At 42.6% G+C, this 13,587-nt stretch overlaps 1 protein-coding gene across 1 annotated transcript in view; it reads left to right on the top strand.

The window, feature by feature from the left end:
• Window positions 1-13,587, top strand: part of trpv4 (transient receptor potential cation channel, subfamily V, member 4) — a 123,816-nt gene that overhangs the window by 38,042 nt on the left and 72,187 nt on the right. Inside the window, exon 3 of the mRNA XM_072587895.1 lies at window positions 12,917-13,089. Coding sequence (XP_072443996.1) covers window positions 12,917-13,089 — 173 coding nt within the window. The remainder of the gene's footprint in view (window positions 1-12,916; window positions 13,090-13,587) is intronic.

Raw genomic sequence — 13,587 nt, 5'->3', positions numbered from 1 at the left:
CAACATTGTAGACAGTATAGATAAAGGGATATTAATAGATGAGGTGAATGGGCAGATGGAGTTCAATATAAGCAAGTATGAGGTTCTCAGGATAGATCAGCAGACTCTCCTCGATGATATGAAGTTAAATATAGTGGATGTCCAAACAGACCATAAGACCATATGATATAGGAGCAGAATTAGGCCATTTGATCATGGCTGATATATTTCTCAACCCATTATTGCTGTAAGCTTTGATTCCATTACTAATCAAGAACCTATCCATCTCTGTCTTAAGTATATGTAACAGCTTGGCTTCCACGACCTTCTGCAGCAATGAGTTCCATAGATTCCAATCCTCTCATTGAAGAAATCCCCCCTCATCTCTTGGAAGTTCAGGTGTATAGATTTTCACAATACCACAATCAGCTGCAGAAAATAATCAAGAAGGCTAATGGAATATTGGCTTTTATATTTAGAAGACTGGAGTACAAGGTTGCAGAAGTTATTGTGCAGACAAAACCCTGCTTAGAGTTCCACTTGGGCTACTGTGAGCAGAACTGGGCACCTCACCTTAGGAAGGATATATTGGCCTTGGAGGGAGTATGATGTAGGTTTGCAAGAATGATAACTGGACTTTGGGGGTTAAGTTATGAGGAAAGATTTTACCAATTTATGCCTGTTTTCTCTACAATTTAGAAGGTAAAGGGATGATATGATCAAAGTGTTCAAGCTAATAAGAGGAAAAGACAGTCGGTAAATGGACCCCTTCTGTCCTGTATCATTTCTATGGTTCTATAAAGATAAACTATTTCCACTGGTTGGGAATTCTAGAATTGGGGCAATAGTTTTGAGAATTAGGGCCAGACTATTCAGGAAAGATGTTACACAAAAAGGGTGGTCGACATTTGGAACTCTCTTCCACAAATGGCAGTTGATGCTAGATCAGTTGTTAAGTTCAAATTGGAGATATATAATCTTTTGTTAAGCCAATGTATTGAGCGAAATAGGTAGGTATAAGGAGTAAGGCCACAGAATGAGACACCGGCCATTTCAGCATGGTGGGTCCAGTGTTGAGCTTGAGCCCACTTTGGGAGCTGGCAGCTTCAGCAGTGGCTGCATTGCTGAGATCGGCCCTGTGTGAACTCATGGCAATGATGATGTTGGTGGAGGCAAGATAGTGCCGAAAAGTGGAAACTTGGTTCCAGCAGCGGTGGTGGCTCAGCTCCAGGCCAAGGATGGGCCCGGGTACCTGATAGTGGAGGCGAAGTACAGAGAATTGGGGCACCTGAGGGTTCACAGGCTGAGGGATAGACTTTGTGGCTTTGTTTATCTGGCAGCGAGGACCCATAGTGGAGGTGGGGGATGATCTGGATGTTTCCTTTTGGCTATTTCTTTTATAGAGTCACAGAGATGTACAGCATGGAAACAGACCCTTCAGTCCAACCCGTCCATGCCGACCAGATATCCCAACCCAATCTAGTCCCACCTGCCAGCACCTGGCCCATATCCCTCCAAATCCTTCCTATTCATATACCCATCTAAATACCTCTTAAATGTTGCAATTGAACCAGACTCCACCACATTGTCTGGCAGCTCATTCCATACACGTACCACCCTCTGTGTGAAAAAGTTGCCCCTTAGGTCTTTTTTATATCTTTCCCCTCTCACCCTAAACCTATGCCCTCTAGTTCTGGACTCCCCGACCCCAGGAAAAAGACTTTGCCTATTTACCCTATCCATGCCCCTCATAATTTTGTAAACCTCTATAAGGTCACCCCTCAGCCTCCGACGCTCCAGAGAATACAGCCTCAGCCTGTTCAGCCTCTCCCTGTATCAGATCCTCCAACCCTGGCAACATCCTTGTAAATCTTTTTTGAACCCTTTCAAGTTTCACAACATCTTTCTGATAGGAACGAGACCAGAATTGCACGCAATATTCCAACAGTGGCCTAACCAACCAAAAAAAGGAAAGCATACCAAATGCTTTCTTCACTATCCTATCTACCTGCGACTCCACTTTCAAGGAGCTATGAACCTGCACTCCAAGATTTCTTTGTTCAGCAACACTCCCTAGGACCTTACATTAAGTGTATAAGTCCTGCTAAGATTTGCTTTCCCAAAATGCAGCACCTCGCATTTATCTGAATTAAACTCCATCTGCCACTTCTCAGCCCATTGGCCTATCTGGTCCTGTTGTAGTCTGAGGTAACCCTCTTCGCTGTCCACTACACCTCCAATTTTGGTGTCAACTGCAAACTTACTAACTGTACCTCTCATGCTCGCACCCAAATCATTTATGTAAATGACAAAAAGTAGAGGGGGCTGAGAACCGATCCTTGTGGCACTCCACTGGTCACAGGCCTCCAGTCTGAAAAAGAATCCTCCACCATCACCCTCTGTCTTCTACCTTTGAGCCAGTTCTGTATCCAAATGGCTAGTTCTCCCTGTATTTCATGAGATCTAACCTTGCTAATCAGTCTCCCATGAGGAACCTTGTCAAACGCCTTACTGAAGTCCATATAGATCACATCTGCTGCTCTGCCCTCATCAATCTTTTTTGTTATCTCTTCAAAAAACTCAATCAAGTTTGTGAGACATGATTTCCCACACACAAAGCCATGTTGACTATCCCAAGTCAGTCCGTGCCTTTCCAAATACATGTACATCCTGTCCCTCAGGATTCCCTCCAACAACTTGCCCACCACCAAGGTCAGGCTCACCGATCTATAGTTTCCTGGCTTGTCTTTACTGCCCTTCTTAAACAGTGTTACCATGTTTGCTAACCTCCACTCTTCCGGCACCTCACCTGTGACTATCGTTGATATATTTGCTTTTGTTTTTAATCCTGTCATTTGTATACTAAGATAACTCTGGAGAATGGTGACTTTGCACACTTGTCACCATACTCCTGTATTCCTCTACTTAAGATTACATGACAATAAAGATCTAAATCTAAATCAGATCAGCTATGACCTTATTAAATGGCATAACAGGCTTGAGCGGCTGAATAGCCTATGTTTCCTATGTTCCTATGTTTGTACTTCTTAACATAAATTCCCTAAACCCATAGCTTCAGCAGCCACATTGATATTTTCTTCTCTATGGCTCTCTGCTTCTGGAGTTTTCTCCTGAGTAACCTAGGACTTCACCCCAGTTCTAACTATTTGGAAACTGCCACTAACAGCAACTCTGCTGTTAGAGACCACTTCTGTGTGAATGAATCTGGTTTTCATAGAATCCGTACAGTGTGCAAGGAGGCCATTTGGGCCAATCAAAATCACACAGCCCCCTCCAAATAGTCCCTCATCCAGACTCACCCTCCTACCTACTTTATCCCTGTAACCCTGTATTTGCAATGGCTACCCCACCTAGCCTGCACATCCCTAGACACTCTAGGCAATTTAGCATGGACAATTCACCAAAACTGCACAATTTTTCGTCCCCTCTCTCTCTGGTTTGTAAAACTTAAATCAGCAACAATTTTACAAATTTTTCCTTAGCTGCCTTGCTAGTCGTTTGGCTAAAAGTACATGGCTGGTTGGAAATGTTGCTTTAAGCTCACAGTGTGGACTGGCAACTTCTCTGCCCAAGATCGGAAGAAATTACAGAGTGTGAACACAACTCAGTCCATCACACAAACCAGCCTTCCATTCATTGACTCTGTCTGTACTTGCCACTGCCTCAGGAAAGCAACCAACATCATCAAAGACTCCTCCCACCCTTGTTATACTCTGTTCCACCTTCTTCCATTGGGCATAAGATAAAAATGAATGAATTCAAGTATGAAAAAAATTCAAGAACAGCTTCTTCCCCACTGCTATCAGACTTTTGAACAGACCTCTCAAGTATTAATTCTGATCTCTCTCTCTCTGCACCTTCTCTGTGGCTGTAACACTGTATTCTGCACACTGTTCTGCTATCCTGATTCACTATGTAGGGTACCATCTGTCTGTTTGGCATGCAAAACAACATCTTTCACTGTATATCGGTGCATGTGACAACAATAAATCAATCTATCAATATAATTAGCAGTAGTAGAGGATAAACTACTGTTAAGTCTTCACACAAAGAGACTCTTGTTTTACATAACAAGATGCACCTTATTTCATGATAGCAATAGGTACAAATCGCATTAACTAATTGCAAAGACTAGCAGGAGCAGGATGACACATCTGTCTCCATCAGGACCTTGTGCTAGACTGTCTCTTTTTCACCCAAAGACAATATCAGATCATCAGATTGGGTGCAGCTTGAGGTAACTTCAATATCAACCCTTTCAGAACTATAACAACAGAAGCCTATACATAAAATAAAACAAAGAACTGCAGATGCTGGAAATCTGAACAAAAACAGAAACCACTGGAGAAAACTAGCAAATCTGAGACCATCTTGGAGACAGAAACCGAGCTAACGTTTCAGAACAGTATTCTGAAAAAGGGACACTGGACCCAAAACATTAACACTGCTTTCTCCCCACAAATGCTGCCAGACCTGCTGAGTTTCTCCAGTAATTTATGTTTTTGTTTCAGAAACCTCTAAGTACTTCACAACCAGGAACCATCACTTCAATCTCATTCAAAATTTGGAAAAGGGGTTAAACAACAAATGTCAAGGAAAACCTGGTCAAGACATAGCCAGTTAATGATAAACAGATAGAAGATTTTACAGGGTGGAACCTGAACAAAAAGCAGAATTCCATGAAGTTAATTGCTTTGCAATAAAAAGTTTTGTTTCATGCAATGAATGAGATGGAAAGCAGTAACTAGCAGGAAAGCAGCCTTTCAACAAGCACAGTGAGCAACTAGCTATGACAAATCCAAGTCACACATAAGATGCTGAGATGACTTGGAAGGGACATGTTCAAGTAGGCAATCTGATCTCCCTACCTTCCAGAGAAGAACCCTCAACAGGCATACTGGATATGACAGCAAACAAGAGGGAACTTTTGGGTATCACTATTCCAGAAATGTACCAGTGATCTCACAAATAGTTCATTGGATGAATAAGAAAGTCCAAACTAATCAACAAGTTGAAGAAAGAAATTCATCTACTTCATCTGAAATCTGCAGGCAGATTGAAAAGAAAAAATCACTGATACAAATTGAAATTGTGATGTAAACAACTCCATGGAGGACACCATTAAGAAGAGACAAGCAATGTCTAACAATTCCAGATACTTACAAAGAAAAGGTACCTGCTCTAACAGGAGTGATGTCCTCCACAAAAGAAGCAGAAGAGATTAAATGTCCACTCAGACAACCACATTCTATCCAGCAGACTATTAGTCATCCAAGTCTAAAGAGAACCTGTTCAACGAGACTAATAAATCCTCCAGATTGTTTGAGTTTGTAAAGCCAAAGATTTAGGGGAGATGATTAAAAGAAATCCAAAACAGTTCAAAGTAAAAATGGCCAGTTGTGAACATAATTATATAAATGAACATGTGTTAATAATAATTTTCAAAAACAAAGTATGAAAGGAGATGTTGTATATACATCTGAAAGGATTAACACTTGATTGAGTGCAGTAAGCTCCACCTAAAATGATACTGTCAGGAGACTTGGTGAGGAAGTAAAGTAGCATCTTTTGGCAGCTGGATCTAAGGATAACCAGTCTTTGTTGAAATGTATAACCTATTCTTATGGCCAGTAAACTGTTGCATAGACACAATAAACAACGTCTTGTTTACTCTCCCAGATTCTTCTTGTTAGACCAGATGGACTCACACACTAAACCACTAAGCCCCTTAGAAGGTATGGAATGACAGCACGCACAACAAGCTCAGACATAACATACTTTTCTGTTTCCAGGCTAAGTTGTAACCATTGAATTGGGGAATTGTCACAGTATCCAAAAGCTATTTGGGTTGTTTATCACAGTAAAGATATTAAACCAGTGAGAGTACATCAAGACAAAGCTAAACCAAGTACACTATCTTGCAGACACAAAATATTTATTAGATAATTATGAACAGATATTTTGGGGTAGGAGTGAATTTGCATCTTTAGGCTTCCTATTCCAGATTTTATGTTCAAAACATAGAGCCAGAACTTGTCATAACGGGGCATATGTTGATATCTGCTGGTTGTCAGACTTGGCTCTGCAAGTTTCATTTCATAAATATTTTTGCCCACAAGCCTACTGGAAATGTGAACTTATATCAAAGCAGTAAAGGCAATAGGGACATTCCAACATTGTACTTCCATGAGCAATGAGACTTAAATATTGGGAAATAAACATAGGAAGGACTGAGAGGAGGTTGAATTAAAGAATTGACTATGACATCAAATCTGTAGAAAGAATGGGGTTGGCAAGGGAAATTACATCTGGATTAAGAGAGAGCAAAAAAAGGAGACGTGAAGTAATAGTAAGCATTTTTAAATTTCAAAGTCTGACATTTAAACTCTATAAAAAGTTCAAAACCTGAAGGAATGAGACTCTACATTTATAATAGTTAATTTTTAGTGTCAAAGATGTTATTTTGCAGCCATTAATATTTATCATGTCATTAAAAGATTCCTTGTATGTAAAATGATTAGACCTAACTTGGAGCAGAGGGATTGGAGGGCTGCGCGTTGTGAGGGTGAGAGGTTGGAGTGGGGGAGGGGGGTCGACAGGTTGAGGCCAATTACCTGCCCTACTCCAGGCACTGGCTCCGACCCCACTCCCAGCTCCACACCCACACCAGATCCCAGCTCCTGGCCCTGCCGAGTTTTCACCATCCCCCAGACCTCCCACTCACTGAGGACGAACGATCAGTCCTCAGCAAAGGACTCACCTTCATCCCCTCCATCCACGCATCAATGAATTTAATACGCGCCGTGACATCGAACAATTCTTCTGTCGCCTCCGCCTCCGAGCTTACTTTCACAATCAGGACTCCCGCCCACCTTTTGAGGACCCCTTCGCCCACCTCCAACACACTGCATCTACCTGGACACCCCGCGCTGGCCAATTACCTGCCCTCGACCTCTTCATTTCCAACTGCTGCCGGGACCTCCCTCCCCCACTCCAACCTCTCACCCTCACAACGCGCAGCCCTCCAATCCTCTCTGCTCCAATCCCAACCTCACCATTAAGCCAGTGGATAAAGGGGGCGCAGTGGTAGTCTGGCACACTGACCTCTACACCGCTGAAGCCAAACGCCAACTCGAGGACACCTCTTCCTACTGCCCCCTCGACCATGACCCCACCCCCCATCACCAAACCATCATTTCCCAGACCATACAGAACCTCATCACCTCAGGAGATCTCCCACCCACAGCTTCCAACCTCATAGTCTGGGAACCCCGCACTGCCCGGTTCTACCTCCTTCCCAAGATCCACAAGCCTGACCACCCTGGCCGACCCATTGTCTCAGCATGCTCCTGCCCCACTGAACTCATCTCTACCTACCTCAACACTGTCCTATCCCCCCTAGTCCAGGAACTCCCCACATACGTTCGAGACACCACCCACGCCCTCCACCTCCTCCAAGACTTCCGTTTCCCCAGCCCCCAATGCCTTATCTTCACCATGGATATCCAATCCCTCTACACCTCCATTCGCCATGACCAGGGCCTCCAAGCCCTCCGTTTTTTCCTCTCCAGACGTCTCCAACAGTACCCTTCCACTGACACTCTCATTCGTTTGGCCGAACTGGTCCTCACCCTTAACAATTTCACCCTTTGAATCCTCCCACTTCCTCCAGACCAAAGGCGTAGCCATGGGCACACGTATGGGCCCCAGCTATGCCTGTCTCTTTGTTGGCTATGTAGAACAGTTGATCTTCCGTAATTACACCGGCACCACTCCCCACCTCTTCCTCCGCTACATTGATGACTGCATTGGCGCCACCTTGTGCTCCCGCGAGGAGGTTGAGCAATTCATCAACTTCACCAACACATTCCACCCTGACCTTAAATTTACCTGGACCATCTCTGACACCTCACTCCCCTTCCTGGACCTCTCCATCTCCATTAGTGACAACTGACTTGACACTGACATTTTTTACAAACCCACCGACTCCCACAGCTACCTGGATTACACCTCTTCCCACCCTATCTCTTGCAAAAATGCCATCCTGTATTCCCAATTTCTCCGCCTCCTCCGTATCTGCTCCCAGGAGGACCAGTTCCACCATAGAACACACCAGATGGCCTCCTTCTTTAGAGACCGCAATTTCCCTTCCCATGTGGTTAAAGATGCCCTCCAACGCATCTCGTCCGCATCCCGCACCTCTGCCCTCAAACCCCACCCCTCCAACCGTAACAAGGACAGAACGCCCATGGTGCTCACCTTCCACCCTACAAACCTTCGCATAAACCAAATCATCCGCCGACATTTCCGCCACCTCCAAAAAGACCCCACCACCAGGGATATATTTCCCTCCCCACCCCTTTCCGCCTTCCGCAAAGACCGTTCCCTCCGTGACTACCTGGTCAGGTCCACACCCCCCTACGACCCACCCTCCCAGTCTGGCACTTTCCCCTGCCACCGCAGGAACTGTAAAACCTGCGCCCACACCTCCTCCCTCACCTCTATCCAAGGCCCTAAAGGAGCCTTCCACATCCATCAAAGTTTTACCTGCACATCCACTAATATCATTTATTGTATCCGTTGCTCCCGATGTGGTCTCCTCTACATTGGGGAGACTGGGCGCCTCCTAGCAGAGCGCTTTAGGGAACATCTCCGAGACACCCGCACCAATCAACCAAACCGCCCCGTGGCCCAACATTTCAACTCCCCCTCCCACTCTGCCAAGGACATGGAGGTCCTGGGCCTCCTTCACCGCCTCTCCCTCACCACCAGATGCCTGGAGGAAGAACGCCTCATCTTCCGCCTCGGAACACTTCAACCCCAGGGCATCAATGTGGACTTCAACAGCTTCCTCATTTCCCCTTCCCCCACCTCATCCTAGTTTCAAACTTCCAGCTCAGCACTGTCTCCTTGACTTGTCCGGACTTGTCGAACCTGCCTATCTCCTTTTCCACTATCCACTCCACCCTCTCCTCCTTGACCTATCACCTTCATCTCCTCCCCCACTCACCCATTGTACTCTATGCTACTCTCTCCCCACCCCCACCCTCCTCTAGCTTATCTCTCTACGCTTCAGGCTCACTGCCTTTATTCCTGATGAAGGGCTTTTGCCCGAAACGTCGATTTCGCTGCTCGTTGGATGCTGTTTGAACTGCTGTGCTCTTCCAGCACCACTAATCCAGTATTTGGTTTCCAGCATCTGCAGTCATTGTTTTTACCTCTAACTTTCTAGTGATGAGTTTAAAAAGTTAATAAAACAAGTTATTTATAAAAAAAGATAAGTTAAAGGTGAGATGCTATTTTTATAAAACTGACAGCAGAGCAGGAGAACCCAGCAGTAACCTCTGGAAATATATCTGTGCATCTGCTGCTGTCCTGAAGTTACTGTACCTTTTATTTATAATGGTGAGAAACATTTGTCTTGCTGATATTTTAACAAAACATCTGGCCCAAGTTCTACCATATCCTTTCTTGAGTGCACTAAATAAGTATTCTTGTATAATTCCTCGTAGAGCCTCTCTACCTCTACAAACTCCCTGGCTCTTGTATATTTCCTTCAACCCCCTTGCCCTTGTCTTGGGTCTATTGTATATTTGCCCTCTCTTCACTCCACACTTGCTGACAGAAACACCATCAGCTCAAAACTTTCCTCTTTAAACAGTCATGTATGTATATCTTTTCCTCCTTTTTTTTCCTTAAATGCCACCTTTGGAACTAAATCATTAGTCAGTCTTTGAAATTGCTCCCTCCCCCATTCAATTCCCTGTCCATTTTTACTTTGAACCGTTTTGGATTTCTTTTAATCATCAAAAGAGCTATATAGCTGTGCATTGTAGATGATTTTTATACAAGTGAGACAGACAGCATTTTCCAGGAAAAGGACTTAATAATCTGAGGGCTTCATTTTTTTTTGCCTCTATTTCCCACAGAAATGAACAGGGAGCTAATTAGAAGAATTCAGCTCAATGACTGGTGCTGGTCACAAAAACCCACGAAAAGTCATTTGGGTTTTTTCCTGAATTTCATGTTGAGACTTAAAAATAGAGAAAAAAAAGTTGTCTTGCAGATGAATGCAACCTATGTGAGGTGGTGTTTGAGTAAGTTGCTCACGCATACATGTGGTTTGGGAATGAATATTTCTCCTTCAGTTCCAACAGAGTATTTTTTGCAAATATTTTATCGCAGCACAGTGTGCCGGGATTTTCTGCTTGAGCTTGTGGTTATAAAGTTGCAGTCGGTGCACCTGAACTGTGTTTTTTCACAATCTTTGTGCTTTAAGACATGAATATTTTGAATGGTGAATAGTGTTCTGTTACATCTGCTGTTTTTGCCAGAACAGGGTGTAATCATTTAGGTTTATTGAAGTAACCCTGGATGATCTCATTACGAAAAACATGTCATTTCTTTAAAAGTGAGGAATATTTCCCAGCGTGTTCAAATTATTTATAAATCTGTAGAAATTGCTGTTGCATGTAAAAGGGACACTGTCTTTGCGAAAGTGTTTGAAACTACTGTGTGCAGTTAGTAGTGAAAGTGCAAAATCTTGTGAAATAGTTCTTTATCTAATATAATAAAATCATTAACCCATTCACATCAAAACACTAATTTTTAAAAACCCATAGTTTGATTTTAGCCTTGCTTATTAACTCAATTTATGTCATTGTATTTGCATGTTTGGAAACGATTAAGGAAAAAGATCTCCCAAAAAGTTTCCCTCGAGGTGCTGCATTTTAATATTAATACAGTTGCCTCTGAATTGAATTTTTCGAAAAAGGCTGTTGCAAGAATAGCCATAACAATCCACTCAAGAACACCAATCTGCATGTATATAGTGTTTTTAATGATAGCATTGTGTCCCAAGGCACTATACAAGAGCAAATATTGAACAGAATTTGTCACCAAGACAAATAAAACGATATTAGAACAGATCACCAGATGCCTTGTTGAGGAGATTGACTTCTAGGAAGAGAGAGAGATGGTAGGCGTTAACGAAAGGCTTTTCAGACCTTAGGGCTAGGTAGCTGGAGGCATGGTCACCTTTGTAGATCAATTAAAATTGGGGATGCAAGAGGCTGGAATTAAAGAAGCACCAGTATTCTGGAAGATTAACACATAAAAGGTTACTTCTACTGCAGAACTTTCTTGATCTTATTGAATTCATCCTTCGTTTTGTTCTCCTGGGGCACTGACTCTGAAATATGAGAGTTACATTCAGTGTCTGGGCTAATCTTGATGTGTGAACAGGACAGTGCAAGGACATTAAAGCTGAAATAGTTCTATCCTCATCTGATATCAAAATATAAATATATTTCAACACTAGTTCATGTTTAGCAATCAAGAGCAGGAACACGATCTGATTTGTCTCCTTCATTACCCAGTGATTGGGAAGATGTTTGTGACACCGCTGGCGAAGATTAATTTTAAGTCTGGATGAGGATGGCCATGTCTGGTCCTCTGTAGCCCGGTGTTCTAAGCAATACAGAGCTTGTAGAGAGAAGTTGGGTGGCAGTTGGAGACATTGGTGTTCTGGAAGATACATTGGTATGTGAAGTATCCTCCCTAATGTATCAAGAGTAACTGAGGTTCCTGATACTTGGTTGACTGCCATTTGACATCAGACATAACCTCTGAGGCATGAGGAAATCCCTGTTGTGTAAAAATGGTGGTTATCTAACATAACTGTGAAATAAGTGTCTTTGCTGTAATAATCTTGTACCGCTAGATTTTAAAAGGATAGGATGTTTGTGTGTGTTGAATTACCTGATTTAACTAAATAAATAAAGTCCTATTAAATAAATTAATGAGTCAGACAGAAAGAATTCCTGATTCTGTAACTCAATATAATTCCTCACTATAATATATAATATAATTGGAGTATTACAAACTTGCTGAATTGCAAAGCGTCCCTTAGTTACAGGCCTTATACTGTGTACAGGGACTGACAGCACTGCTCTGATTATCAGCCACTGACTTGTGCAGATATGAATGATGTGAAGGGTGAAGGGTGAAGATGTGAATGGGTTTGAATCTAAGGCCCCCTTCATTTTCCCAAGAACCCAGCAAACAGGATCTCACTTGAAGAGCAGCCACTTGTTTGGGAGTGCTAATCTTCAGTGTGGAATTATAGCCAGTCCTGAAAGGAATGGATATGGAAAAGGACGGAGAAAAATATAGTCAAAACAAACCAAAACAAGATCATCTTGGGCAGTAAAATTGCTCTGCTAATTAGTTTTGAAATATATTACTGGAATGTATCATGAGAAACAATCTCAACTGATGAGTGCTTGATTGTATAAGAAAGAAAAGTGACTAATTTGGCAGCAATTAAAGTGGGAATGACCTGGAACTTTCTGCCTATGAGAGTATTGGAAACAAAGATCATCAGTGACTCCAAACTGAAGGACATAAACTTGCTGGGTTACATGGCTGGAGCTGGGAATGGAACTGACTGGATTGCTATCCAGAGAGCTGACATGGTCTTGATGGACTGATTGGCTGTGTGCCATAATAATTCGATGACTCTTACTGGTAGTCTCACTGGGAAAGAGAAGAAATAGATTAGATGTAAAGGAAGTATAATTGTCATAGTGATTCCTTGAGTATGAGGCTAAAGCCAGTTATTAGGGTATGGTAAATGTGTGTTATTCTGAATTCAATCATCCTGAAATTGAGTTGAGAGTGTTTGATACCAACATTCTCCCAAATGTAAATTCCTCAACTTGGTTATTTAATTTCACCAATTATAAAAAGTCACATCAGGTATATTCTGCGGGGGTTGATGAATGTTTAGACATTTTTCAACGAACAATGTTAATGAATCAATTTAAGGGTAAATTGCACTTTGAACAAGTGACCAGTTTTGAAATCTATTTCTCCCTTTAAAACTCCACCTCATGTCCTTTTTCTCCCCCTCCAGTAAAAACAGTCCAAAAGTAAAGGCGCCTGCACCAGAACCACCACCTGTTCTGAAGGTCTTTAACAGGACCCTTCTGTTTGAGGTTGTGTCACAAGGGTCTGTAGCCGAACTGGATGGCCTGCTTGTCTTTCTACTGAGTCAAAAGAAGCGTCTGACGGATGAGGAATTTCGAGGTAATGTGAAAATACAAAGGATTTGTATTGGGTACCACTGAAGTTGTAAGCACTTTGAGACTTCATTAAGCTCTGAATGTTCAAGTAGCAAGACATGTTCATTTCAGTGTTCTCATTCTCACCTCTTCAAGACTGTCTTTACTTATGAACATTTGGAGAGAGGATTTTTCTCTGCTGTGGAACATGTCACAAGACAAAACGCATAGGGAGAATAATTCCTTTGTAAGCTGATTGTAATAAGATTGTAAATGTCTCTTATAAAAGAACACCTTTGCAATTTCCCTCCACTTACTGCACACCAGAAATTAGGGAAACTTATTATATGTAACCCATTATCGAAAAGTGACAAAGGATCTTCCTGTAATTATGTAGAATCTTGGTGGGACAATGTTGATCCTAAGAAAGGATATTCTTGCCAGGGGGTGGTGGGGAGGTGCAAGGTGTTAGGTTCCCTAACCTTTAGGATAATGAGAGATGATCTTGTTGGAACATAAAAAA

The sequence above is a fragment of the Chiloscyllium punctatum genome, chromosome 17, assembly GCF_047496795.1.
Source record: "Chiloscyllium punctatum isolate Juve2018m chromosome 17, sChiPun1.3, whole genome shotgun sequence".
In the NCBI taxonomy this organism is placed as follows: Eukaryota; Metazoa; Chordata; class Chondrichthyes; order Orectolobiformes; family Hemiscylliidae; genus Chiloscyllium; species Chiloscyllium punctatum.
This window is presented reverse-complemented; position numbering and strand designations above follow the sequence as displayed.